The sequence below is a fragment of the Candidozyma haemuli genome, assembly GCF_002926055.2.
Source record: "Candidozyma haemuli strain B11899 chromosome Unknown F_2014730914, whole genome shotgun sequence".
In the NCBI taxonomy this organism is placed as follows: domain Eukaryota; kingdom Fungi; phylum Ascomycota; class Pichiomycetes; order Serinales; family Metschnikowiaceae; genus Candidozyma; species Candidozyma haemuli.
In genome coordinates this window covers 638,282-665,720 of record NW_020289912.1, presented here as the reverse complement: position 1 = coordinate 665,720, position 27,439 = coordinate 638,282, and the positions used below count along the sequence as shown (strand labels likewise).

At 42.0% G+C, this 27,439-nt stretch overlaps 10 protein-coding genes across 10 annotated transcripts; 5 read left to right on the top strand and 5 right to left on the bottom strand. All coding sequences in view use genetic code 12, as the record gives it.

The window, feature by feature from the left end:
* Nucleotides 1-754: 754 nt before the first annotated feature.
* Nucleotides 755-1,858, bottom strand: PTH1 (putative phosphatidate cytidylyltransferase; the record flags this gene model as incomplete). The annotated part of the gene is made up of 1 exon (XM_025487600.1): nucleotides 755-1,858. One exon carries the CDS (start codon nucleotides 1,856-1,858, stop codon nucleotides 755-757), a length of 1,104 nt encoding a protein of 367 aa, XP_025344616.1.
* Nucleotides 1,859-2,167: 309 nt separating this feature from the next.
* On the top strand, nucleotides 2,168-3,700 carry THR4 (threonine synthase; the record flags this gene model as incomplete). Its single annotated transcript, XM_025487599.1, has 1 exon — nucleotides 2,168-3,700. The coding sequence occupies one exon, from the start codon at nucleotides 2,168-2,170 to the stop codon at nucleotides 3,698-3,700; it is 1,533 nt and encodes a 510-aa protein (XP_025344615.1).
* Nucleotides 3,701-6,149: 2,449 nt separating this feature from the next.
* CXQ85_003966 (uncharacterized protein) lies at nucleotides 6,150-8,087 on the top strand (the record flags this gene model as incomplete). The annotated part of the gene is made up of 1 exon (XM_025487598.1): nucleotides 6,150-8,087. The coding sequence occupies one exon, from the start codon at nucleotides 6,150-6,152 to the stop codon at nucleotides 8,085-8,087; it is 1,938 nt and encodes a 645-aa protein (XP_025344614.1).
* Nucleotides 8,088-8,765: 678 nt separating this feature from the next.
* Nucleotides 8,766-9,080, bottom strand: RPS25B (40S ribosomal protein eS25; the record flags this gene model as incomplete). Its single annotated transcript, XM_025487597.1, has 1 exon — nucleotides 8,766-9,080. One exon carries the CDS (start codon nucleotides 9,078-9,080, stop codon nucleotides 8,766-8,768), a length of 315 nt encoding a protein of 104 aa, XP_025344613.1.
* A 284-nt stretch (nucleotides 9,081-9,364) lies between these two features.
* Nucleotides 9,365-10,396, top strand: CXQ85_003964 (nucleoporin; the record flags this gene model as incomplete). Its single annotated transcript, XM_025487596.1, has 1 exon — nucleotides 9,365-10,396. One exon carries the CDS (start codon nucleotides 9,365-9,367, stop codon nucleotides 10,394-10,396), a length of 1,032 nt encoding a protein of 343 aa, XP_025344612.1.
* An 83-nt stretch (nucleotides 10,397-10,479) lies between these two features.
* Nucleotides 10,480-13,608, bottom strand: CXQ85_003963 (acetyl-CoA hydrolase; the record flags this gene model as incomplete). The annotated part of the gene is made up of 2 exons (XM_025487595.1): nucleotides 10,480-11,792; nucleotides 12,075-13,608. 2 exons carry the CDS (start codon nucleotides 13,606-13,608, stop codon nucleotides 10,480-10,482), a joined length of 2,847 nt encoding a protein of 948 aa, XP_025344611.1.
* Nucleotides 13,609-14,201: 593 nt separating this feature from the next.
* CXQ85_003962 (uncharacterized protein) lies at nucleotides 14,202-15,809 on the bottom strand (the record flags this gene model as incomplete). The annotated part of the gene is made up of 1 exon (XM_025487594.1): nucleotides 14,202-15,809. One exon carries the CDS (start codon nucleotides 15,807-15,809, stop codon nucleotides 14,202-14,204), a length of 1,608 nt encoding a protein of 535 aa, XP_025344610.1.
* Nucleotides 15,810-16,964: 1,155 nt separating this feature from the next.
* On the bottom strand, nucleotides 16,965-17,888 carry CXQ85_003961 (putative GTPase; the record flags this gene model as incomplete). The annotated part of the gene is made up of 1 exon (XM_025487593.1): nucleotides 16,965-17,888. One exon carries the CDS (start codon nucleotides 17,886-17,888, stop codon nucleotides 16,965-16,967), a length of 924 nt encoding a protein of 307 aa, XP_025344609.1.
* A 289-nt stretch (nucleotides 17,889-18,177) lies between these two features.
* Nucleotides 18,178-19,116, top strand: RPN8 (proteasome regulatory particle lid subunit; the record flags this gene model as incomplete). The annotated part of the gene is made up of 1 exon (XM_025487592.1): nucleotides 18,178-19,116. One exon carries the CDS (start codon nucleotides 18,178-18,180, stop codon nucleotides 19,114-19,116), a length of 939 nt encoding a protein of 312 aa, XP_025344608.1.
* A 3,782-nt stretch (nucleotides 19,117-22,898) lies between these two features.
* On the top strand, nucleotides 22,899-26,015 carry CXQ85_003959 (uncharacterized protein; the record flags this gene model as incomplete). The annotated part of the gene is made up of 3 exons (XM_025487591.1): nucleotides 22,899-24,710; nucleotides 24,756-25,201; nucleotides 25,934-26,015. 3 exons carry the CDS (start codon nucleotides 22,899-22,901, stop codon nucleotides 26,013-26,015), a joined length of 2,340 nt encoding a protein of 779 aa, XP_025344607.1.
* Between the last annotated feature and the right edge of the window lie 1,424 nt (nucleotides 26,016-27,439).

Sequence of the window (27,439 nt, the reverse complement as noted above, 5' to 3'; positions counted from 1 at the left end):
TGATGTCCTCGGCTGTAGTTCCCTGCTTAACCGAGACGAATCAAATACTGAAATGATCGAGACAGGCAGAAGAGCTTCAGAAGAGTCATTCCTCCCAGGCTTTCAAGAGCAAAATACCTGGCCATCATCTTGCCAAACCTTTCCCATAAAGCTATCGACTTTCGAATACTTTCACCAACCTAAATTTTGCTCCGAAACGGCGAATTCGAACCCCCGTCTAGGGGTCATTGATCCCCCTTTGGTAAAGCCAATCCCAACTATGTCTTGGAAAGATATTTCAGCTTCACCTGCACCTCTACGTGGGCAGCTACTAAGCTCAGTATCCTCACATCGAACATTCTCAGATAACATGTCATCAGACTTACTACGAGCCATAAACACATCCTCTGGTCCAGAAATTAAAGCTTTCGGACAATCGCCTTCCTTGAAATTGACTTCCTTGGAAAATGGGCTACTGCTAGGGCTGAAAAGAGCCAAACTTAGCACCAATAAAATACCTCAGCCACGAGCAGATGATTCAGTTCGTTATACAAGAGATGACCGTCTAAAACTCAGTGCCCTAGATAAAACATTCATGGTTTAGATTGGAAGGCCAGCATGGTATATTAACCTTTTTTTTTTTTTTTTTGAAAAAAAAAAAAAAAAAAGAATGAAAAACAAAAAACTACATTGGTCCTTTTCCACGGAAGCCTACAGAAAAGAATACCTACGTTCGCAGCTTGCAAGGCTCGATAAAAATGTGAGACGAAGTATTCTATCTCCAACTTTTAAGTTTTTTCTCCCATGCGTACATACCTGACTTGACTAAACCAGCAGTAAAAACCCCTTTGATGGTCTGGCCAAGAGCGGGTCCACGAATTGTAGTCTGAATGGCGCTGCCTAAACTCTGATGAAGCCCATCGTTCTCAGCAAGCTGTGATACTAGATGATCACTTGACAATCCAGAAGGCATTTCCTCCTCTGAAAGTATTGCACCGTCTCTTGATGCATGCTTCAATAAAAGACGACGCTTAAATTGAAGAGGTAGTCTATTAATCATCTCTGCCTTCTCGTGAAAGCCAATTTGTATTCGAAAACTATCCTCGTCCAACTGCTCAATATATTTTTTCTCAATGGCTTCTTCAATGAACGGACCATATAGTGTGGCAAACTCCGATTCCTGCCTTGCTACAATGTTCTTGACCTTGTTAGGATTCTCTCCTCCAAGTAGCATGCGAGGATCCCCCATATATGAAAGCAGCGTTATGGTACGGTAAAGTTGATTGAAAGAGATTGTATTTCCATGCTTTGCGGCCAGGAGCATTAGGAGCGTAACATTCAAAGCGCTACTTAAGTTGAACTGATTTGCAGCTAACAAAAGCCCATCCTCCTTGTAGTGCCTAACAGGTTTCTGAAGTCTTCCAGCAACGTACATGGAAGACCACTCACAGACATCTTCCATTGCATGCTTCGCTGAGAGCACTCCATACTTGATCATTTGTCTTTGCCCACCAGAGTCGCAAATTGGAACATACGGGTTGAAATAAACCCCTGCCCCATATTGCTGTATCCTTTCAACTAAGTCAATCCCTAGAAACTTGAGAGAAGAGTAGTGTCCTGGGAACATCTTCAAATTTTTTTCATGAAATTCTTTTGTATTGTTGGCAATAATGATGACATCGACTTGCGGATCAACGTTATCATAACCTTGTTGCGGGAGTACGCCAGACCCGTACCCAAAGACATGGCTCAAATTGTCAAGGCCAATTTTTTCAATTAACGTATCCACACATGCATTTCGGGGGCCCTTTTGCACCTGGTTAGAAAAATCCATCTCTCGGTAGGTTGCAAAAGGAGTGTCCATACATCTGGCACTCATGCTATAATGAAGGTGTTGCGATAACTTGCGAGAAGTGACCGTTAGGGGCTTTGACGACCATAATAAAGTATTACCAACCATGTGTGAGTTGCATTTCATGGCTAGACTGAGGCATTTGCGTATGGAGGGCACAATAGGTGAACTTTATGTACATATCACGTGTGGATGATTCATTCTCAAACAAGAAACAAAAAAAAAAAAAAAAAAAAGTTGTCCAACTGATAGAAACACCTCCCTCACTAATACAGAGTCTTTCTGCAAGTTTGTGTGTCAGATTTAGGTGCCATTTAAAGACTTTTATTTCTCATTATGGCATCAACATATAGGTCCACTCGTTGCGCCACCGATCAAACTTTGTCGTTTGAGGATGTCGTTATGACTGGCTTGGCTCATGACGGTGGCCTTTTCGTCCCGTCTACCATACCAAAATTGAACACCACCGTGCTTGAAGAGTGGGAACATCTCAGCTTCAATGAGTTAGCTTACGAGGTGATGCGTCCCTATATTTCGAGAGATGAGATCCCCGAGAGCGACCTCCGTGACTTGATAAGCAAGTCTTACTCGTCTTTTAGGAGTACCCAAGTCACTCCACTCAAAGAATTGAACAAGAAGCAAGGCCTTTATTTATTAGAATTATTTCATGGCCCTACCTATGCTTTCAAAGACGTTGCTTTACAGTTTGTGGGGAACCTATTCGAATACTTTTTAGAAAAGCATAACAGAGGAATTGACGACGAAGGACATAAAAAGAAGATCACTGTTGTGGGTGCAACTTCTGGAGATACTGGCTCTGCCGCTATTTATGGTTTAAGGGGCAAAAAGAACGTATCTGTCTTCATCTTATATCCGACGGGCCGTGTTTCACCTATCCAGGAGGAACAGATGACAACTGTGGAGGACGCTAATGTACACACATTTTCTGTTAATGGAACGTTTGATGACTGTCAGGATATTGTGAAACAAATATTTGGAGACCGGGATTTTGACCAGAAGTACAACGTCGGAGCTGTGAATTCGATCAATTGGGCCCGTATATTGGCGCAAATGACGTACTATTTCTATTCATTTTTCCAATTAAAGAAATTGTTAGGACCTGATGAAGAAAACTCCAAGGTGAGATTCGTTGTCCCCTCTGGTAATTTTGGTGATATTCTAGCAGGATTTTACGCTAAATCAATGGGTTTACCTATTGACAAATTGATTATCGCCACAAATGAAAATGACATCTTGGACAGATTCTTGAAGCTGGGAAAGTATGAAAGAGGTGGAGAAGTGAAAGCTACCTTCTCACCTGCGATGGACATCCTTATTTCATCTAACTTTGAACGGTTACTATGGTACTTAATTCGCGATAATCTGGCTAGCAAAAGCGACAATGAGGCAGGTAGAGTTCTAGTCGACTGGATGCAGCAGTTGAAGATTTCTGGCTCGTTTAGCGCGACCGATCTAGTTGTTCAACAGGCAAGAAAGGACTTCGAGTCCGCAAAAGTAACGGATAATGAGACCATTACAACGATAAGGGAGGTTTACGATTCTGATACAACAAAGTATGTTTTAGATCCGCACTCTGCCATTGGTGTGAAAGCTACCTTCGACTTCATGAATCAAGACATCGAGGAAAACCTCAAGAACATCAAATACATCTCTTTAGCGACAGCACACCCAGCAAAATTTTCAGAGGTCGTGGACAAGGCTCTTCTGTCTGTGGAGGGCTATTGCTTTGAGAAGGATGTTTTGCCTGAGGAACTTAAGCAACTATCGGAGAAAAAGAAACGAATTACCTTAATCGACGATGTTTCCGTCGAGCAGGTGAAGAGAAAAATCATTGAAAAATTATCTTAGGCTTCACGCGTATTTTCGAAATTTAACACTACCGTTTTCGACATAGGCTTCAACCCCGGCTTGATTTAAAACTGACTCGTCCACGACTTGTTGGGCCTCCAATTCAGCGACGAATTTTTGGTTCGCCGCATTGCCTGCGAGTGCATACTTGATGCAAATAATTGCACGTTCCTTGATGTATGGGTTGTAGTCATCTATAATGCAGCTCGATAAAATGTACTCGAGAATATACTCTTCTCTAATGATTCGTTGAACCTCGGGATCGTCGAAACATAATCTTCCCAATATTTCTATCACGAGGGATTTTACCATCGGGTATTTTGGAAGTGGAGTACCCTCTTTCGATCTTTTTCCTAATGTCTTCGTCGCTGCTTTGTGATGTGTTACTTTGAGTAGCTCTCCAAGGTACCCAACTATTTGCAACTTTCCGTCAAAATGACTTAGATCTAAATCCTGTAGTATATGTGACACAGCATCTAAAACCGCGATGGTTTGCCGATTTGCATAGTTGATATCATTTTTGTCAGTAGACTCGCTCAATACAATAGTAGTTTTCATTGTAAGAACACCCAAGGCTGGTATTAACCAATTTAGACAAGCTATCCAGTGAGATGACATGTCTAACACGTCCGCTGTTATAAGCAAGCGGCATGCATTAAGAAGCACAGTAAATTGTTCGCTCGAACGTGTAGAATGGTAGTTTTGGAGAAAGGTACCGAAGGCTTGGTCGATAAGAAGTTGGCTAAAAGCTTGTAAGAGCAACTCATCTTCCACCGAAAATTGGTCTGCCACAGCGAGACGACCTACTTCCAAAGCCATATCATCGAGGAGTGAGTTATTGTCCAAGCTCAAGAAAACTTGTGGAGCATCTGATTGTTTGATCCAATTTTGGAAGAAACGAATGAACGGATTGTTAAATTCTCTCATCCGCCAGGTGCTAGACTGGGCGCATAGATCAAAAAAATCCCCTAAATGGCATCCGTCTAATTCATGAATGGCGGAGGCAGAGACCAGTAAATTAGAGAGTAGTTCAGCATAAGACACTAATGTCTTCCACTTCCAATATTCAAGATCACCAGTAAGTTCGGAATTGAAGCATTTCCAAAATGATAGAAGGCATTGAAGTATGGTAGAACATTCTAATATAGAGTACAGCAGAACACTCCTCAAATAGAGTACCACGCCACGATAAACCCTGAATTTTAAAGTATCGGTTGCATTATTCTTCAAGATCGGCTTGGTTTTTAGAATTTGCCAAATAACGTCTGTCCCCCTAACTCCTAGTCTGCTTCCTCTCTCGCTATCCTCCGAGGCCTGTATCATATGACGCAAAACATCGAGCAGATTACATAGGCTCTCTTGATCACCATCTTCTTGCAAGGTCACATAAATACCTTGAAGTGTCTCTGGACGGGTCATATCTAGGTTGGATGAGACTCATCGATCTGTAACCATGAATATATATGTCCTGCACATTGGGCTGCTGTTTATTTTCTATCGCAGTGTGTACCAGTCCATAGTCATGAATGTTCTAGTGATCCTCTTCCTGTTGGAAGAGAACAGGAGCGATCAACTGACATGCTTCACGCCTCGAATGAACACAAGCATATGGTGCCTTTTAACTGTAATTTTGACACAAACATCGAGAAAGAGAAAAAATGAAAAAAAAAAAAAAAAAAAGAAAGCGAGTCGATTTGTTGATATATGAATGTTAAACTTTGGTCGACAGCAGCTATCACTTTCTCCTATGAGTGTTAGGCAGAGTCAGACAACTGGGCATTGAGACATTTTGCAACGAGAAATCACAGAGTGCAAGCAAGCTTGTGACACTCCTATCGCAACAACCGATTGTATCCGGCACATGATTTTCAACGGTATGCTCCGTGACCTTTCACGGTATTTCCTTTCACATCTAACTAATCCATTATCAAAGCTTCGTGTATGAATTTTCACTAATGTTCTTGAGTTCCAAAGAAAATAAATTTTGTGCCTTTTCTTTCATGGTTATCCTGTTTGTCGAGCTGTGAACAAACGATTGCTCTGCTTATCATATCCGGCCCTCACAGTAGCATGTGCAGGCTCGCAATAGTTCTATCTCCTATTCCCTCTCTTCCTGCATCACGTAACACTGAAGTCTTTCCGATCGATCCACAGCCCGTAAGATGTCGTGTTGTGTAGCACCTGATCGCGGCCATCATCTACACTTCTTTGCTACTCAGGCTTGCTAACTGTACTACTATTCATCGATACTGCAACACAAGAAGAAATAAAGCCCCTTCCTCCCCACAACGATAGATCAAATCCGAATCTCATACAAAATTGTATCGCTCGCTTCTTGTTTCCATTTTTGGATCCCCGTTTCTAGAAGTTAACCGTTCTACAAAGGACCAGCTTTTGGGAGACAGAATTCATTTAATTTTGCAAGCGTCAATAAATTCTTCGCTAGAACATGATACGGTTAGTCGAACTTGATGACGCTAAAAGCGTACCACATATCTTATCAGAACATTGGGGAGAACCATTTGCTTCAGGAAGGCCCGAACCGCTAGTAAGCGTGAAATATTCGGATTCTGAGTCTTTTGACAGCGACAACGATATCACAAGCCTAATATCTTCGGTTGCTTTGGATGAAAGTAACAGTGTACCGCTCACGGCTCCAACAACTCAAACAACTCATGACTCCGATGTCTCGTTATCAAAGGATAACGCGACTGATGTTCCCGAAAAGATTTTCGATAGTTCTATCTACCGAAGCCAGGAATCGTATTTACAGTTTATGGAGCCATCGCCGGTTTATCCACCGCATTACAGTACGTTGCCCCCAGGAGGATGCCCAAGGTACCCCGTACTGGAATCTGTCCATCAGTCTGATAGCTTACCACCGTATTCGCCAGCCGCTTATAAGATCGGAATGGTTGCTAAAAAAGCTGAGTGGCTCTCGCCCTTTCAGCCAGCTTCAAGTCGCTCGTGGAAAAACATCATCATTGAGCTTAACTCGACACAAGTCAACTTATACCGAGTGCCCTCCCATCTCGAATCCTATTTGAGGAGTGCGTATCGCTTGGAGGATGGGTGCAAAGCCTTTGGCGAGGTAGCTCTTGAGTCCCGCTTCACGTCACAGAAAGATAGGCAATTTCACAGCATTTGTTCCCAATTAGGAGTTTTGCCATTGGATGATACTGGGATGAAACAGAGCTCGTCTCGTATATTTCACAAAGCCACTTCTCAAAGTCATCTACTTCGATCTTATTCACTCTTGCATGCCAAAGTAGGGTTGGCGAGTGACTATTCCAAAAAACCTAATGTTCTTCGGCTTAGACTAGAAAACGAACAATTCTTGTTGCAGTTTCATCTGACTAGAGACCTTATAGACTGGCATCTTGGATTATCTGTGGGTCAAGACGTTTCCCCAGATATTCAAGCGAGGGAAGTACCAAAGTATCGAACTGTTCCAAGGCGGAGGCGGGGCCAAAGTTGTATAATCAACAGTGCTCCTTTTATTAATAATATGCGTGTCAAGCGAGCCAGATCGAGCTCGATGCCGAATACTTCAGGTCGCTTACGAACTAAATTTCATGACGTCAAGCAACGGATACGTTCCAACAGTACGATGGATCGTACTACTTCCAATGTGAACATGGATGAGAGTTGGAATTCAGAAACCATTATGGAAGTTCAGCAGTGCATTGTGGCCCCAGTTAATGAAACAGAAGGAGTGCCAAAAATAGAAGATAGAAATGTGCATGTATTTGAGGACGACAGCGAAGACATACGGAATATGAGTGATCTTCATCGGTCAGATGACGATGACGAGGGTGATGACGATGATGATGATGATGAAGAAGAGGATATTGATGATATTGAAGGACGTAATGCTGGTTCTATTGGTACTTATGGCAATATTGGTCATGGTGAGGGTCACGGACATGTTGCAACCGATGACAGCGGCTCTAGCAATTCAGCTACAAGGTTTACACCGGTTGAACGGCTATCATCAACAATTGGTCTGCAAGTTCTGGAAAGCAAAGTGTCGAATGTGACACAAAAAACCGAAAGCGAAAGGAGGTTTTTGAGGAATTGTGTCAAATGCATCAAGCCATTATGCTTCGATGAACCTTGGACCAATAAAACCTTGGTCAAGGCGACTTCTGCGTCCACAGTTACTATGCGGGACTCGAACCCGTGCCATGTGGATTCTGCTGTCCAACATCGGGAGACAAGGCCAGGTTATATCTCTGAAACGAAGTCGTCTTTCCGGTCCAGGCGAGGTCTTTCGTTCACAAGAAACGCGTCCGACAACTGTGAAGTATCTGCCGCTTGCACACCTAGTCACAAATTACGAGAGTATGTCGTTGGGTCACATCTGCTTGTGCCCAAAGAGAGCTGATACAGCGTTACTGGTCCTTCTCGTTTTGTTTTGCATTGGCCCGTCGAAGAAATGAATCTACCATAATTTCACTTACTTGGCTCTGAAATATAGAAGACACCGAATTAAAAAGCGGATTCTTAAATCGGTATTGTAGGTTGAGGCTCACCTTCGTAATCGCTTTATCGGACGGTCCGCTTTGAACTGATTCGAATCTCCATTCATTTTGAAGAGTATCAAAAACCATTGAGGAGGTAACTTCTGAGAAAACAAGCTTGTCCTTTTGACACGTCACATCACAGACCATGTACTCGTCGTAATCTTTCCAGCCAATCCTGAAACCTGCTTTCTGTGGTAAATTTGTGGACAGGTCATATTGACTTATGAAAGACTCGGTAACAAATGGGATAAAATTCTTGTAGCTTTTGACATCAGAAACGACTTCGAAAAGAATATTGGGTGGAATGCCCACATGTCTAGAAATACTATACTTATGAACCGGATTGGGGACAAATGGCAAGGATATAAATGACCTTCTGGCTAGTGTTTTGGTACAGAACCTGATCATGAGAAGTAGTAGTCGACCTATAGTTTTCGCGGCTTTTAGTGTCGGGTTGAACTACACTTCGATTCGCAAGATAGCGTGGCTAAAGCCCGCCACTTTAAAATTCACTTTACAGACATTTATTGATAAATTTACTAAGCACGGGTGTAAATAGCCTGCTTGGAATGCTTGGAGACTGGCTTGATAACACCATCGTCCTCCAAATGTCTCAAAGCAATTCTGGCCAAGGAACCACCGATCTTCAATCTGTCCACCAAAACGGAGACAGACACGAACTTGAAACCTGGAACTTCCTTCATGATTCTGTCATACTTCTCTTGGTCCAAGATAACGACATGCTGGGCCTTGTCCTTCACCTTACCCTTGTTCCACTTCTTCTTACCCTTCTTACCACCAGCCAAAGCAGCAGCAGCCTTGGCGGCCTTGGTTTGTTGAATCTTTGGGGCCATCTTTAACGTTAGTATATAATCCTGGAAAATTTCAATTAAACAAAAATCGCTTCATCAAATGGAGCATCTATCTGACATACTTTTGTACTGTTGTTGCAGTTCTTCAGTAAAAGTTTGTCCGGGAATGAATTTTTTCTACTTGAGGATGAGACTGCGCAGTTGATCACATGACTCGATTGTAAAGCGCACTTGTACCGAGTATCACGTGCTTTGTAGGGCTTAAGCCCTCCTCTTACTCAGCATGGATGGCAATAAACTACTTGTACGTGTGTGTCTGTCTACGAATGGTTAAGCGTACCGCAGAACGACAGATACGAAAAGATGAATCGCCTGATGATCATGATGATGGTTTCGAGGTTCCTGTAAACGCTCTGGCGGACGTTTTAGCAAAAAGACGAATCTTGCAGCCAAAAGGTAGGAGCTTTCTGTTTCCCAAGGGCCCTGTCACGTCTGGTTCGACGCTGAATAGCTCAAGCAAAATTTTGGCACTTAACAAACAGTTCAAAGCTTCTGTCTTGAAAGCCATCGATAGTGATGTCCTCGATCTTCGCCCGTTGGTGTCAAAATATCTACAGTTTTATAAAGTTGCCCAAGATTCGGCCACAACTGCGGGGGATGAGGACGAAGTGGTTCCAAACACCAAGAAGGCTACATTAGGATGGGTTCCTGGGTCACTGTCGTCTCTCTCGGCGTCAAAGCTATTCCAGAACTCAAATTTTAAGCTTGACAAAGTGGAAGAGAAAGGACGAGGAGTAGAGACGACTGGACCATCTTTCACTTTCAACAAAAACATTGATGACCCTGTTTTCAAAGTCGGCCATTCAGCGGAGAGTGGGAAGATGAGCTTCAGCCAGACAGATTTATCGGGGGCAGGCTTACCATTGCGGGAAGATAAGATTGACATTGTTGAAGAAGACGAGACTGAAGGAAATTTTAAACCGGTTGTAAAGCTTTCAGATAAGCTAGACAATGTAATGACCGGAGAGGAAAACGAGAGCACATTGTTTTCTTGTAAGACGAAAGTTTTCTTGTACGACAGTGAAACTAAGGAGCAGCCTTATAAGAACGTCGGCATTGGCGAGTTAAAGGTTCTCAAAGCACAAGACGGGAAAAGTAGGGTCTTAGTTCGTGCGGAGGGTAGTCTGAGGGTTATTTTAAACGCATTATTAGTGGCGCAAGTTAGCTACATCACGACTGGCTCCAACGTGAAAGTACCCGTCGCAACCTCTGAAGGGAGTATCAAGATGTACTTAGTTAGGGTGAAGACACAATCGCTTGCAGAAGAATTGTGCCTGATCTTGAACAACGAGAAATAATAATAATATACTGTTATCTTGCTATGTACAAGTCCTCTTTTGTCAAGGTTTGTTGCATCTGTCGAGGCGTGACATCTCTGGATCTAGCTTTTTTCATCTTTAAACTTAAAGAATTTCCCAAGGATGTTCTTGATACTTTCGAGCTTCGTGGGATGATGATCCTCATCCTTAGCAGAATTTCCCATTCCCTCGCTCTCTTCCTTCGGTGCCTCCGACTTTTTAGCTGTCTGTTCATTGAAGGAGTCCGCCAAAGCCTCGAGCAAAGCAGTTTGTAAAGCGGTTTTTGGTATAGGCGTCTTGACATTGAGGGAAATGATCATGTCGCCTCTGTTATCAATGTTTCTGTTGATTGGAATTCCTTTATGAGGGACAGTAAGTTTCCTTCCTGATTGTACTCCTGGTCTAACCTTTAATTTAATCCTTTCTCCATCAATCGTAGGAACGATGATTTCTCCTCCCAATGCAGCAGTAGTCATTGGGATGTCGTGGTTGATAATAATACGGCTATCCTCTCTCGTGAAAAGAGGATCCTTCTTTACATGGACACGAACGATAAGGTCCCCATGAACTGTCTGATTATATGGGTCCTTTGGAGTGAACGGAGCATCACCCCCACCCGGAATTCTTAATCGTGTTCCGTCTGATATTCCACATGGCAACTCTACTGACCTTGCTTTTGGAACCTCATTCACACCTGTTCCATGACAACTGGAGCATTCGTCCGCTTTGTTTATGACAACACCAGAGCCAGCACATGTCGAGCATGTGGATGCCATATGAAAGCCTCCGATGACATGTGTGTTCTGACCAGTACCATGGCAGCTTGGACAGGTAGATTTCTTCTTTCCTTTTTTAAGCCCAGAACCAGAGCATGTGCCACATGAATCCACAGCTTTGTAATTCAAATCTATCTTCGTACCAAATACAGCATCCCGAAAGGAGATTGTTTTGAGAACTTCAATATTATCCCCCACATGTCTAGTAACGAACGGGCTTTGTCCAGCCCCGCCTGACTTGCGACTGTTGCCACCTCCTGTAAAAGCTTGTTTGAAAAGATCTTCAAAATCAAATCCCATGCCCCCAAAAGGATTCCCCTGAGCTCCTCCAAAAGGGTTACCCGAGTGAGAAGAAAACGGGTTTCCTCCAAATGGATTTGCATTCCCGTTTCCATCAAATCCGGCAGCGCCATATTGGTCGTACTGAGATCGCTTATCTTTATCACTAAGAAGTTCGTATGATTCTTGAATTTTGTGAAAACGTTTCTCTGAATCCTTCTCTTTATTCACATCTGGATGAAACTTTTTGACGAGCTGATAGTAGGCCTTCTTGATGTCGGATGAGCTCGCACCCTTATCAACCCCAAGAACTTTATATGGATCAAAATTTATGCGAGATGCTAGGCTTGGGTGGAAGTATCTACAACTTGACCTTGGTATCCGCAGAGTACGGAGGCAAGCTTTTCGGAAAGTTGGGATTAACAACATCCTTGAAAGAGGTTGGAGTTTCTCTTCCTTGCGATGAATTTGACTGTCTCACTTACAAAATCTTCTAGAATGCACTACATCACGTGATGTGTAAAGTACGCGATTCCACTTATTTAAACCTTTTAGGATCATAAACAATCTATATTAAATCTCCATTTGGAGCATCTATTCCCATGAATCTAACTTCATCGTACCATTGTTTTGCAAGTTTAAGTGCATCTTAAAAGCATTTTGCAACATATGAGGCTCATGCATGCACTTTGACCTCTTAGCATAGTGGCATGCCCGATCGAAGTAATCCCTGAGTTGATCTCTGTAATCTGGGTGAGCGCACTTTTCGATGATCTCTACAGCTCTTTCTCTTGGACACATACCTCTGAGATCTGCGAGACCTTGTTCAGTCACGATCACATCGAGATCATGCTCGGTTTGATCGACATGGGTTGCAAATGGAACTATGCAAGAGACGCCTGTAGGGTCAACCTTCGATGGTCTTGCAGATGGTGTATGCATAATGGAAAGCTTAGCATTTCTTAAAAAGTCGGCCGACCCACCGAGCCCATTGAGCATCCGAGATCCCATCACATTTGTAGAATTAGCATGCGCATACATGTCCACTTCGACGGGAGTATTCATAGCAATAACTCCGAGCCTTCTGATAATTTCGGGTGAATTAGATACCACCTGGGACCTTAGGCAGAGTTTTCTAGAAAATTCTTCCCAGTGCTTGTCAAACCTATCAAAACCGGCCTCAGTTAAGCGAATTGAAGTTGCAGTTGCGAAGTCCAAACTCCCTGAAGCAAAAAAGTCTAAGAACGAATCCTGTAACACTTCTGTCCACACGGTAAGATTCTTGAACTCCGATTCTGCCAAACCTTCAACCACGGCATTGGCAATGTTGCCAATACCAGATTGTAATGGTAACAAATTCTTTGGAAGTCTTCCCATCTTCACTTCGTGTTCAAAGAATTCTATGAGATGCGAACCAATCTGTTGTGAAGAAGCATCAGAAGGCGTGTTAGGTGGAACTTTATCGCGTGTTTCAGATTCAACTATGGCAGCAACTTTGGATGGGTCAATAGGTATTGAGGTTCTTCCAACTCTGTAATCTGCCGTTACATGCGGGTAAGGAGTTCTGAAGGGAGGGTTCACCGGCAAGTCTATATCGTGAATGCCTTCGAAGGACGGAGTTTTGGTGTTGACTTCTATAATGATCTTGTCAGAAACAGACAACATTTCTGGAGATGCCCCCACAGCAGGTCCAGGAACAATTGAGCCGTCTTCTTTAATGGCAGTTGCTTCAATAATGGTGTAATCGAGTAGGTCGTTGCTCTTTTCCTTCGTATAAAACCCATACGTCAAATCCTGGGGGAACATGGATAAATGCTTGTCAAAAAACTTCGTCCGTCCATCATTGATAGCCTGTGCAATTGGCTTTCCCACTTGATGAGGGGATCTACGCAAGATCATAGAATTATCAGCCCATCTCGACTCTTCAGGCCCAGCAGAAGCACCAACAAAAAGATTGAAGGCTAGTTTACCTTGCAAGCTATTCTTTTCGACGTGATCGACAAGAGCCGCTGGGATGACTTTCGGAGCTCCAACACCAGTGAAACCTGACCAACCAAGGTATTGGCCGTGTTTGAAAAGGTCGATACACTCTTCGGCTTTCCTTAATTTTTTCAAGTAAGGCGCATATCTCACACGTTGCTTTAATATTGCGGACATTATTGTTGCTTTTGGTGGTAGTAAAGGAAAGGTTAACTATTTAAGGCCTTTTACCAGAAGAGCAAGGAAGATGTGCAGTTAAATACATCGCCATTAGCGAAGCCGAGGGGTCTGGCATAATTGTGTGCAGACGTGGACAACAAGAAGCGCGACCTGGAGTTTTGGGTAAGCCAACAAATGTACTACTGTGAAGCGAGGGGTTCTGCCATTCCTTTCTGAATAAAAATGTATGCATATTGTTAACATCTGTGAATGGACTGCCAGTTATTGGGGCGAATGCATAGCAATCTCACAACGATAGTTCCACGGAATCGGACCGGATAAATGCAACCTGTATAAACTACCGGATACTGTTGAATTTTCTCGGAGCTGGATTCTCAACCTATCATACGGAACAAAGTTAATTCACTGTAAACAATCACCCATTTCTTGGTATCCTGCAAGTCTATGCATTTTCAATTAATATATATATATATATATATATATATATATGTAGGTGTATCTAAGAAACCTATCGATTGAATTATAAGTGGCCCGTTTCGTTGTTGCGCAAAACATGTACATGCGTGTGTATGTGGACACTCACAACGTCTTTAACCGTTTCTGGACTTTCGCATTGATCTAACAAACCGACTCCCTGTGCGTTCCCTCGGCTCTATTTCGGTTTTCAGCTCTTCGGAAGAGCGTCTTCTCAATGCCAACCTGCGCTTCATTAATTCATACTCGTTCTCAATTTCTTGGTTAATACTGTTGGTGGTCTCGACTGGTTTCTCGCTGGCATCGTTTCTCTCAAATATTGTGTCTTTTAAAATTTCGCTGCTTTCAATTGGAAGCGATTTCGAATCATCATCATCGCGAGCATCAAGGTATCCTAACCCTTCAACATCGTCGATGAGAGGCCCATCATGCGTGTTGCTAGTATCGTACATACTCTTGTAATAATTGCGTACTAGATTCTGCATCTCCTCTTCCTCTTTCTCTTCCTTTTCCTCCTCTTCCTCTTCCTTTTCCTCCTTCTCCACCTCTTCCTCTTCCTCTTCTTCTTCTTCTTCTTCTTCTTCTTTTTCTTCTTCTTCTTCTTCTTCTTCTACTTCATGATGCTGCTTTTTCGCTTCATTTGCTTCTCTGGTATCGGTAGTGTTTCGTTCGACTATCAAATCGCCCATGACGCTTTGGTTTTCGGTAATCCCTGCAGCTCGTCGAGAAGTGTGATAGGAAGGCCCACGCTCTAATCTAAATTTCAGGGCTCGTCTTCCTGGGGACGTTGCGCCGGATGGATCTTCTTCTTCGATAGTCTTGATATCAAGCTTTTTGCTAAAATGTACATTCTTTTGCGTGTTTTCGGAAGAAATTTCACCCGGGTTTGATGCTCTTGGACGATACTCAACTCTTTGAAGCTCTTCCCTAAGTCTTTTCTCGATAGATCCATGGGAAGGCACAAGAGACATCCCAGGTCCAAAAAGAACATTATCAGAATATTCTTCATCACTTTGACTCATCCAATCTTCCTGATGGGAATCTTGATCATTAGCATCTGAAGAGTCATTCATGATCCAAGCTTCCTGATCGTCCGTTTCGTTTAGTTCACCTGCAAGTAACTCAAACTCATACAAACTATTGTTAGTAGGCTCTAAATTTGAAGTGTTGGGGTTGAATATATCGTCCTTGTTATATAACTCCCTTTGAAAGCTTTTTGGGTCCACCTGCGCTTCCGAGTTTACACTTGAAGTCAACTTTGTATTGGGCGACAGCCTTTCATTAAAATCCACGCTATCTTTGGTACTAATTTTTAGTGGGACTTTATCACCATTAATTCTGACGTCAAGAATGTTATCTTCTTCATCGAGGTGTTCTAGAATCTCCACGGTCCCTGCTTCATTTGACGTGAAAGAAGGCTGGGAGACAATCCTCTCACTTTCGTTTAAAAAGTTGCTTTTGTAACTCTTCAGTTCATTCTGACAGTATTGAAGCTTAGCTTCAAGAGTCTTGGTGAGCTTTTCCAAAATTTGCGTGGCATTCAGGGTACTTGTCCTAATCCACAAGGATTGACCTAGAGACAAAAGACATGACTCATTGCTAGTGAGATTATTTGAGACTGCAAGTCGGCATTCAGAAAGCTCTCTTAGTCTATGAATAATTGCGTCAGATTTGTGAGCTAGTAACCCAAGGTTGTATTCCACGTCAACTTCCTGTTGTGGCATGTTCCCGTAAGAAGAAGTGAAGATCAGCTACATCGCGCATATGTTGGGGTCTCGTCCAACAGAAGAAGAGCTCCTCGTATGATCGAGATAAGCCTCCATTTCTTCTATTTTAGGTTCTTTCTTTCCCCTTTCACCAGAATGGAAACCGAATTTATTTTTCAATCCTCGTATCGTGGCTAATGTGCTCCGTCCTTTCTGTGATGGTTCGTATTTCATGTATGAAACTGGTTTGTATGCGCAAAAAACGTCTTGCAAAAACTTTCTTAAACGAAAACAAATGGCACCTTCAACACTACAAGTCTTGACAAAGGCTATTCAACGTCTTGAAAAGGAAGGAAACCTTTATAAAAATGACATCGCCGAGCAAGAAAGAGAAATGGAGACTTTAATCAATAATAATGCAGATGAGGTATTGATCAGGAAACATAGAGAAGTTCTCGACGAATCGAAGCGGATGATACCTGAATTAAACCGCAAGCTCTCAGATCATAAGAATAGGTTAAGAGTTTTTTTACAATCATATTCGGGCGATGAGGATGTTCAGGCTGCTACATCGTTGATTAATTGAAACATGTTTATGCGTCACTGGGTGGATGGGTTCCACCAATGTCATGAAACTCGTACTAAAACTCATATATAAGTAGCGTTCAAAAATGTTCGGGACAAGTTGTGGTCCATTATTGTTAAAAATTAGAATCGGCTTCTAGAGGTTGTCGAAATTTTCTATGACCGGCTCGAAGTGTTTGATGCTTCAACATTAGTATATACTGTTACTTACCCTTTGAGAATTATCCTTTGTCTCCCAAACTATTGTAAGACTAATTTGAATTAAATCAAAGGTATACATCTCTACTGTCATGACAGGGACAGTGGTGAAACATGACGAGGGCCTCGACAGACTCTTCAGACAAGGCCGTATTCACGACTGACTGTAAGAATGCATTTCCAAACATCGATGAATGCAACAGGCTCTGTGACTAGAATTATCATCTTCATGAAAGTCGAATGGCAAGAGCTAGCTGGTATGACAAGAGCTAGCTGAATGCCACACTGTAGATCGGTTTAAAGATACTGAGGGACATGACTACCAGTTAACATGACCAGTGACTCCCCAAACTGCTGTTACTATCCATAAATCAAGTATGACACAAAGAATTATTTGTACTGTAGACCATCAAAATGTTCTTTTTGGTCTATCCAGCGCTCCTGGAGAGTAGGCTCATCACCGATGCGACGTCCATTGTGAACCGCCTCTTGCCAAACGGTATCACCACCGATTTCATTTGTACCGAACACATAACCATTTGACTTATCGATCTTCTCCAATAGATTTATCATCGAGCTCTTATCTTCAATTGACAAGACGTCGTACCTTATGAGACCAAAATTCTCCACAACTTCGCCAACAAGCTCAGTGAGCCTTGTAAAGTTTCTCCCTAATTGGCTTTTCAGTTCTAGTGCAATGTAGGGGTTGAGAAGATGAAGGTCTTCACCTGCAGCATAAAAATCTAGAGGTAATGCTAAAGACCCGTATTCTTTTAATTTATCAATCTTAGATATGACATTCACTTGTGGCAAACCAAGTTGTAGCATGGAACGTAGACACAATAGCGTAATAGAAATGTATTGCGATGCAGATGTCAAGTAGATCGAGTCAACCAAAGAGACAACGCATAGCCTTGCGTCGAACTTGGAGACGAGTTTGTGGAAGATGCGGAACAATGAGTGTTGATGGGTGAAGAGCTCTACCTGGCCAGGGCAATCGAATATAAGATAGTTACCTGCCTTATTCAAATTAGCAACGGTATTAATAAAGCGATCTAATGTAGCACCATCAATACATTCTAAAGCATAAAGAAGGGCCCCATTTGGACCAAGATTATTTTCCCTCATGATCTTCTCAGAAGATGCGAGGTCACGAATGTCCAAAGCACACAGAGAGTATGATTGATATTCTGCAGCAGGATCGAGATTCACAATGCAACACTTTCGCCCAACTGCTGATAAAAATTGTAGCATCCCGTTGCAATAGGTAGACTTCCCTGAGCCAGGAGGACCGACCACGATTTGGCCAAACATTATAAATGAATTCGCGATGTATTGATGTTGATTTATTCAATGAGTAATTATGAAACGAAATGAGTAACTGCCACGATCAATTTAGACACTAACAGAAGGAACGATCGCTTCAGTAATACTCCCAGAATATCAAATGACGAGGCAAAATGTCTACGTCAAAGGAAAGAATAATGTTGAGACAATAAATCTTATCTGAGAGTCACGTGCCTGCGAAAGCTATATTAATGTCGAAGGCAAACTAAATACCAGGTAATACTACTACCGTTAACACCTGTAGGCAATACAAATAATGCCGTCATCATCCATTGAGTCCAACTCAGTGAATCATACAGTGACTGTATCGCCTCTTGTTCTTTTGTCCGTGGCCGATCATTTTGATCGTGTGGCAAAGGATTCCAACAAAAGGGTAGTTGGAGTTCTTTTAGGATATAACTCATTTGGAACGATAAAAGTGACCAATTCATACGCAATCCCGTTTGAAGAAGATGAGAGAAATTCGTCAGTTTGGTTCTTGGACCACAACTTCATTGAGTCAATGGGTGAGATGTTTAAGAAAATCAATGCTAAGGAAAAGCTTATCGGGTGGTACCATTCTGGGCCGAAGTTACGTGCCTCAGATTTAAAAATCAATGATGTTTTTAAGAGATACACGCCTAACCCATTACTCGTTATCGTTGATGTACAGCCTAGATCTGTGGGCATCCCCACAGATGCGTACTTTGCGGTGGACGACATAAAACATGACGGGTCGAAAGCAGAAAGGACCTTTGTGCATGTGCCTTCTCTCATTGAAGCTGAAGAAGCTGAAGAAATAGGTGTTGAACATCTTCTTCGTGATATAAGAGATCAAGCAGCCGGAAATCTTACAATTAAAGCTACTGAAACATATAAGTCTCTTCTTGGATTACATCAAAAGTTACGCGAGATTTCAAGCTACCTTGAAAAAGTCCACAGCGGTATAATGCCAATCAATCATTCCATTTTGGGAAAGCTTCAGAACGTTTTCAATTTGTTGCCGCAAATATTGGTCGATGAAAGTTCTGAAGGCTCTGACGGCCACATCCCTAGATCAAATGAAGAGTCCACTGATCCTTTAACAGCCGCCTTTATGGTGAAATCGAACGATCAGATGATGATGGTCTACGTGAGCACTTTAGTCAGATCTATTATAGCTTTTCATGATTTGATTGAAAACAAGTTAGTGAACAAGTCGGACAAGGAGAAATAGTAATATAAGCTTAGGCATTTGGTTGACCTTAGATTGGAAATTTCAATGTTGTATTGGTGTACATCCGCGAGCGACATTTGAAGGTAGTGTGCTCGCGAATCTAGTTCATCCATAGTGAGAAATAAAAAGAAGCCTGTCCCCACAATGATAGCTAGGAGCTCAAGTATGTCATGTATCGGGCGACTCCCAAAGATGGAATATTTTTTTTCCAATATTGGTGCAGTGAAGACCTTTGATTTGCTCTATTCGAACCAATTTCTTCAACGAATGTTCCAGAAGCGTCAAGGAAACCGGACACATGTAAGCCCCACTTACCGTCGAGTCCTGGCAAAATTAAAGGCTCCCAACTTATTGAAACACGATGAAGCACTGCTGCAAAGAAATGAGCAGCGAGAAGTTCCGTTCTCTGTCACTCCCGTTGAGAAATCGAGAAGACATCGCGATGCTAAAGTTAAAAAAGACACCCTTCTGCAATATATCAAGTTAACCAAACCAAACCTAACGGTTCTCGTTACTTTGAGCTCCATTTGCTCCTATGCAATTTCACCTAATACAGCAAGCGTGTCCGAATTAGCTCTCTTGACTTTAGGAACAGCCCTTTGTTCCGGTTCTGCCAATGCCATCAATATGGGCCGCGAGCCTGAATTCGATAAACGAATGCTTCGAACTTCGACAAGACCAGTAGTCAGGGGTATCATAACACCCCGTCAGGCTTTCATTTTCGCTGCGGTAACCGGAACTGCGGGTTCTCTCATACTTTTATCAGGGGTTAATCCCACCGTCGCAGCTTTGGGGTTTTCTAACATACTCCTCTATGGATGGTGCTACACTTCTTTAAAGAGAAAATCAATTCTTAATACGTGGGTAGGCGCGATTGTTGGAGCCATCCCACCTTTGATGGGTTGGGCCGCCTCTTCCTCTTTATCTCATCCAGGGGCATGGTGCTTGGCCTCATTGCTCTACGCATGGCAGTTTCCGCATTTCAACGCTCTCTCGCATAATATTGCTTCTCAGTACAAACAGGCAGGTTACATTATGACAGCTGCAGAGAATCCAAGATTGAATGCTAGGGTTTCTTTAAGATACTCACTACTAATGTTTCCTATTTGCTTCGGTTTAAGCTACTTTGAGGTGACTGATTGGTTATTTTGCTTGGATTCGTCTCTTGCGAATGGGTGGCTTACAATTTTGGCTTATAGATTTTGGAGACAACAAAATATAAATCACTCTGGAGTAAAGCCCATTTCCACTCAGGCAATTGAAGCTGCAAACATAGCCGCAAGAAAGCTATTCTGGTGCTCCGTCTGGCAGCTTCCAGCCGTGCTTGTACTTGCAATGCTCCACAAGAAGGGCCAATGGGATCGGCTACTCAATTCAGCTGGATTTTCCTAAGTCCAGATTTATATGTATATGTACAACAGAAAACGATAAACATCGTCCTAAACGCATGCCTACGAGAAGATATGTAGTATTTCACCTGCATCGCACCAAAGTGGGTATCAAAATCGAGTAAAAAATGACTCCCCGAAGAGTGAACTTAAAAAACCTCGGTTGGTCTGCACTATTTGATATCACCGATTTAAGAGAGCAGTATAACCAACGGTGAGAACAACTACTTCGCACTCAAGTCTCTTCTACGTAGGTAACCCCATTTGAAAAGGATGAAATGAAAACTCAGAAAATGCATATCAAGCAAACACGTTTTCACACAAATAAATTTTCCCAACAGCATCATACTAACCCAGCTGAACCCCCAACCAAAAATACAAAACACAGCAATGGTACAGCAGCCATCCTCGAAAATAGCGCGCCGGAAACACATCGGAGATCTAGAGAATAGAAACAAACGGATCAAACCTCGCTATGGATAAGGAAGTGCAATTTGGGTTGTCTGTGCCAAGTACTACCCGTTCTACAGAAAATGCTATAGATTGAACAGCCAGCGAGCCATAAGATAATATGTTAGCAGGAAACAACTCTATGTCAAGATCTAGCTTGTACAAACCAATCTGCCTCGAAAGGTAAAAAGAAAACGAAAGACAGTCTCCTCCCTATCAGCGTTATCTTGAACAAGACTCTTGTAGCCAAGTTATATAACTACAAAACCTAAACAGGGTGATTACGAGACTTCCAAGGCCTGTAGGGCGAGCGTAAAGTCCCTAACTTCTCTTGACTTAGAATTTGATAAAAGTGAACCGAATTACGATGAATCGAACTACCGACTGATGATTAGAATGTTCGCTCATTCGACCAGATATTGCCTTTGTCACTTCAAGCTTAGCTCGGTACCTGAAAGCTCCACGTGTGAAACACCATAAATCCGTGTCTGACGCATCTGGAGGTTGTAGCTTGTTTGTGAGTTTTCTTATTAAACACGCAAAACGAAGTGGGACGACTTACTACGAAAAATGATGACTAATATCGAAAAAGAGAACCAGTCCACCCAAATTACCGAGAATCGATGACACGAGTGGAATACACCGACGAAAAATAATAGATAAAGTCTTGTAGTTTAGCTGAAGCTTCTCGTATGGAAAATCTCATAAAAATGATCTCGTCAAGATCTTTATGTAGCTTCAATTATGAAGTATGCCACAAGAGACCCACTAAAATAACCGTACCCAGTTTTCGATATAGAAGATCCGATATAATGTAATTGCTAGCCTAGTTCGTTCTCAGGCAGCAGATCGGGATTTCTCTATGGCTGTGGTACATGATCAATTCAAGAGGAATATTTATTAACTAAACAAATACTGCTTGCCAGTAGACTAAATCATTTTTTTCACTATGGTTTATAACACAACGATTCTATTGTGACACCTCTATATTTTTAAGTCAACAAGCTAAATGTTTTTTTCCCATTCGTTCTGCGATGTTAGCTATTTCGAAGTTTCTTAGTTTCATCGGCCACACTTAGTTCGACTCGTGGGTACAGGCACTAAGTAAGACTTCCCAGAAAGCTCTACATGTTTAATATCGATCAAACAGCGTTGCCGTAACATCGCGATCCTCTCTTGTATTCATGTGCGTCCTGTGCGGGATAACTAGTCAGCTGTATCTGATACCTACATTTATATATATTGCAGGCAAACTACCCTCAAGAGCGGAATTTTAATTATCTGATTTTTAAACCTGGCCCGTCGTAGCCACTACATTTAATTGCATGGCCATTTGAAATCAAATGGCAGGTAAACTTCAGTTTTTTAGGTAGACATTAATTTTTGGACCTACAGGGAAAGATCAATTATCTCTGAATTGTTGTAAGGAAGGAGGTTCTGAAGTTTAAAACTCGGTGCGCTGTCTTTTTAACGAAGTTTGCTGGTTTCATTGCTTGTAAGCGTTATCCTATGCTATCTAACCATTCAAAATCCTTCCAAGAGGTTCAGTTTGGTTCATTACTTTGTCCGTGCGAGATTGGCGTACCACGATTGTTGCTTGGCAGTGATAGCATTTCTACAAGAGGCGCCTTTCATAGTGCATGTGTTTTCGTTCTTATTCGTGGCTGTTTATCTTGTTTTGCTATTTTTTCTTTTTGTTTTGCTTATATATATATATATTTATGTCCTTCGTTGTTTACTTTTTTTCATTAAACCTTCTTATTTAAAACTTTGGTTTGTCTTATCTCATTATGGGCAGAGAGTGCAATAAAGCGATTTCCTGTTCTTGCTTAACTTCAGTCTCGTTTCGTAGTCCTGCATACTGATGTTTCTATGGCCTGCATAATGTGGTTATCCTCGTGAACTAGCGTGATAATAACAGGTACATATTAACCTCCACGTAACATGCCAATTACCTCGTTAGAATCTTTCTTATTCGAACGGAAGCTAGTAAACGTTAGCTCTGTTGAAATTCTCCAGAATTCGACACTTGGAATTGATGTTGAGCACTACTTGGGTCGGATTTATACATATAAGAAGGAACAACTCTTGTTAGGTATTGGTGGTGTGCCAGTCTCACTTAAGGCTTATATTGAATCGGACCTAGCAGTCTTTAAGGAATATAACATAAGACCATTGTTTGTTTTTCCTGGTTTACTGATACATAAAAGCCAAAGCTCATCAACTCACGAATTAACAGATGCTGAAAAGCACCGCGAGCTGACCTGGTCTCGTCTTTATGCAAAATTATCAAGCTCCTCAGTGAACACTTCGACACACTTGAATGAGTCATTTCGTCTTCACAATGATCTGATCTCTCCTCGTCCCATGACAAACGACCTTATAAAATACTTCATCGAGTATGGTATTGATTTTTTGGTTGCACCAAATGATCCTTCTCATCAATTATCGTACTTATATCACAGTGAGGTCATTGATTGTATCTATGGCTCAACCGATCTACTTCTCACCCAAATCGATAAATTTATCTTGGGAATGGAATTTCTTTCAAAAGACTTTAGGTTTGTTGATAAACAAAAAGTCCTTACGGATTTGAACTTGACCGAAAGACAGCTTTGCGACGTCAGTATTGTGTCGGGCTGCTCTGTACAACCTTCAACCTTTTCGACGCTTCCCCCAATGCCCAAGCATAACCCAGTTTCTCCATTCCAGCAGATGACACAATTCAAATATGCTTTGGATCTCATGTATCAGTACAAGTCCTTTAACAACGATACCAATCTTTACAATTACGTTTCTGCTTTCAATGACGAAGCTCTCTTGCAAACTTATTTAAAAGGTAACGCAGCAGTCAAATACATGCCAGTGATGGATCAGAATGGAGATGTGGGTCTATACATCTCTGATATGGCGCAGCTACAAAGCTTCGCAAGTCTCAATGTTTTTCAGGAGGATTTAAACGATGTTTCAGATAATGGAAATACTATTGGTGAGAGGGATAAGATATGTGTACCCAATGAGGTTCATGAAGTCGTGTCCCAGCGTCTTCCATCGGAAATCTATTTCTACTTATCTATTGGCCTTTTACCCACCCGGATACTTGAAGCTATTACTCTCAACGAATTGCATATACGGCCGCCGCTCGAAGGAGGCCAGAGCGAGGGATACAAGAAGCTTGTACTGTCTAACTTCGCTGACAACGCTTTTGATGCCCAATTGAATTTGGTTACCCAACTCTTAGCACGGTATTACCAGGTGAAGCGTGTTCCCGTAAAATATTGGTTTTCGGAAGAGCCGCACTTTCTCAACAGCAGAAGAAGCATTCCGTTGTCGACTGACCTTACACGTTTCAAGATAGCAAGCAGTGAGAACAAATTTTCAATAGCTTCCTTCTTCAAGGACTGTACAGGCTTCAATGAAGGCTCGAAACCTGAAATTGAACTCATAAAAATGAGTGATTTGATCTCAACATCCATGCTCAGAGCTCTTTACTTGCTTGACTTATCTCAGCCGCATCTTTCAATTGCCAAAATAATATTGGGAATCCTAAAGGGCCTACTTTCCAAGCATCCGGACTTAAAGAACGATACTCTCGAGGATATTATTCTTACGATAGTTCTTGTTAGGCTTCAATTCTTTGATTTCTTTTCATTGGATAAAAACTATCAAAGTGTTCCCAGTGTGTTTAAGAGTGGCTCTCAATCCACATCTCAACTTTCTTCTAACACAAAAGCTCAAATTGCTTTGATCTCTCGGGTTTTTTCCTTTCGCAGATTAAAAATCAATCCGATAAATTATCAGGGTCCAATCTCGCGAAGTTTGTTGAGCTTTAGAAGTCATCATCAATTTGTTCGACAGATATTGGGAGACTTTGTGAGAACCTCCCTTGTGGACTTGATAACAAGGCTGCAAGGCTTGAAACTTCTGTTTGAAAGTAAAGATGATTGGTACTCGCTCGTCGACCAACTTCCCTTCTTTAGTGATGCCAGCAACACATTACTTGGCGTTGTTTGTGAAATCTATCTCGAGGGCTGTTCAAGCCTTTCACTTCTGGGCGTGAGCAATGAGGAATGTAGTCAGCGTTCGTTGCAACATTTGCTCAATAATGTGATGCAGAACACCAACCCGGCGTTCAACATTAATTTGGCGAGCTCGAATAGCATTACTGCAGAACAAATGGTATCCGATTTACAAGTTGGCTCTGAATTCTGGTCCTACTTTGTCTCAGCTATGGAGATCGGCAATCAGTTGGATAGTTCTTTTGTTGATCTGAAAGCATTAAGCGCGATTCGGGAAAGTGATAAAACTGTCCTGGCTTTTTGTGAAGCTTTACTGACTGGTACTATTCCTTAGTAACAATCGACTAGCCTTTCGATCCACTATATACTTCTTTTTTTTTTTTTTTTTTTTTTTTTTTTTTTTTTTTTTTTTCACCTTCTTCGGTGTATAGACGAAATATTTTCGTTGTATCCATTTCATGCATTGACTCAACAGGCGTCGAGCAGTAGGATGTACGAGTGATTCAACGTGGGAAAGATGCCAACATGGTTGTGTCCCTCCTCTTCATTTATCCCATAGCAATCCTTGCCCCACTTTTCAATCATTTGTCATCTTTCGATTCTCTTCCTTTGATTCTCAATCCTTGGTCACGTTCCTTGGGTTATCTTCCTGTGTTATCTTCCTTGGGTTTCTTAGAAGAATTGCTGAATGTTTTCTTCAGAATTTTGTTTTCTGACCCACAATGTCCCGACCTTTCATTCAACTCTCTTCTAACTTTAGTTAAAAAAAAAAAAAAAAAAAAAAAAAAAAAAAAAAAAAAAGAAGGAGCGGTTCCTATCTCATTACAAAGACTGTCAATAGATATGCAACGAGGCGGCACTTCTAAAGGTCTGGAAAATTCAAGAGAGGTGAAACTACTGTCCACAAATTCTCATTCTCTTGCATGGTAGAGAGGAAGACAGGCAAAGTGTAACTATCAGATTTATCTTGATCAACGCTCTCGAGTTCACGAAACGCTCTGTAGAGCACCATGTCTTGGCCTATCTCAGTCTCGATTCTTAAAGATATTCCAGGTGCACTTCAAAGAATTCCGCTATGTATTTAACTTTCGCATTAAAACTACATTTTAGACAAGAACAAACAAAAATAATAGCGTACAACCAAAAAAAAAAAAAAGAAATAGAGAAAATGGTGATCATGAACTTCATATCACGCCGATTTAGTCATGTTATGTCGAAGCCCGAGGTTACAGGATCAGGTCCGTTTATCTCAGAGCCTTTGTTTACTATTCTAGGTTCTCCCAGGAAGTCTGTGAAAGTAGATCTTCCTAGAATGTCAGTTTTATGTACTAAAGATGTCACTGTGAGTGTGTTAAATGGTGATGTCGAGAGTTTTGCTACGAAGGCCTATCTGTCAAACGTTCTCAATTACCTAGAAACGGTATCGCATACTCCATCATCATTTATAATATCTTCGACTGGGCTCTCTGCTAATTTTCATATGTTAAGATCTAGATCAGGTGATGTATGGAGGTTTCCCAAAGCGACATGTTTCACAGCCTGGTCAGGACTGAGCCCAGTCTATGACGAACTGTCATCGATGTTTCTCGTGAAAGGAAAGAGTCAAATTGTCTTAAACGCACTCGGCCCACTATATCATGTGGAGTTAAGTGAATGCGAGGACGTATCTGTCCCAACCAACGCGGTGATTGGGTACACCGCTTTCCGGTACAGGAGGACAGAGAACCCAAAACCAAAAACGGCTGTCGGAATACTTGAGAGTATCAAACAGATTCATTGGACAAAATACTTCAAGAACTTCGGAAAGGCGACTTTGGCCACCCCGGGCAAAGACATTTTAACATTTACTGGTCCAGGAGTCCTTCTCATTAGTGACCGTTTTTGATCGTCCCTGTTTGCAGAGAATGGAAATATCAACTTGTACCTCACCAAATGATTGGCTTTTTTTCGCTCAAGGAGGAGCCAACATATTGTTGCAGTATGCTGGGCATGTTTCTACTTACCAAGGGAAGCTACTTCGCTTGAGAAGAACGAAGTGTCTGGTGGATCAGATGAGTAGTGCGCATGTTTACGACTTCATGCTCTCATTCGAAGAGGAGGAGGTAGGGTCATTCTTGATTGACTGTCAACTTGTAAACCTAGATGACAGGTATGTTCTGGCACTACGGCATAGATTCGACGTGCTTAGAGACTCTAATGCTCTTGTGGTCGAAAATCTAGTACAGGACAGCCAAAATCACACAAAGCTTTCGAAACACACATGGATCCATCTCACTCTACCAGATGATGGTGCCACAGGGTTGGATGTGGTATTGGAACTAAAACCGAAATGGTTAACGAGCGTAGATTCAACCTATTGCAGGAACTGCTCCTTGGCACAAGCGCGAAATGAACGGAGGCATTTCTGTCCGCTAGACCTCGTCAATGAATCCAATATGCAACAGGGGGTTGCAGACCTTTTGAGGC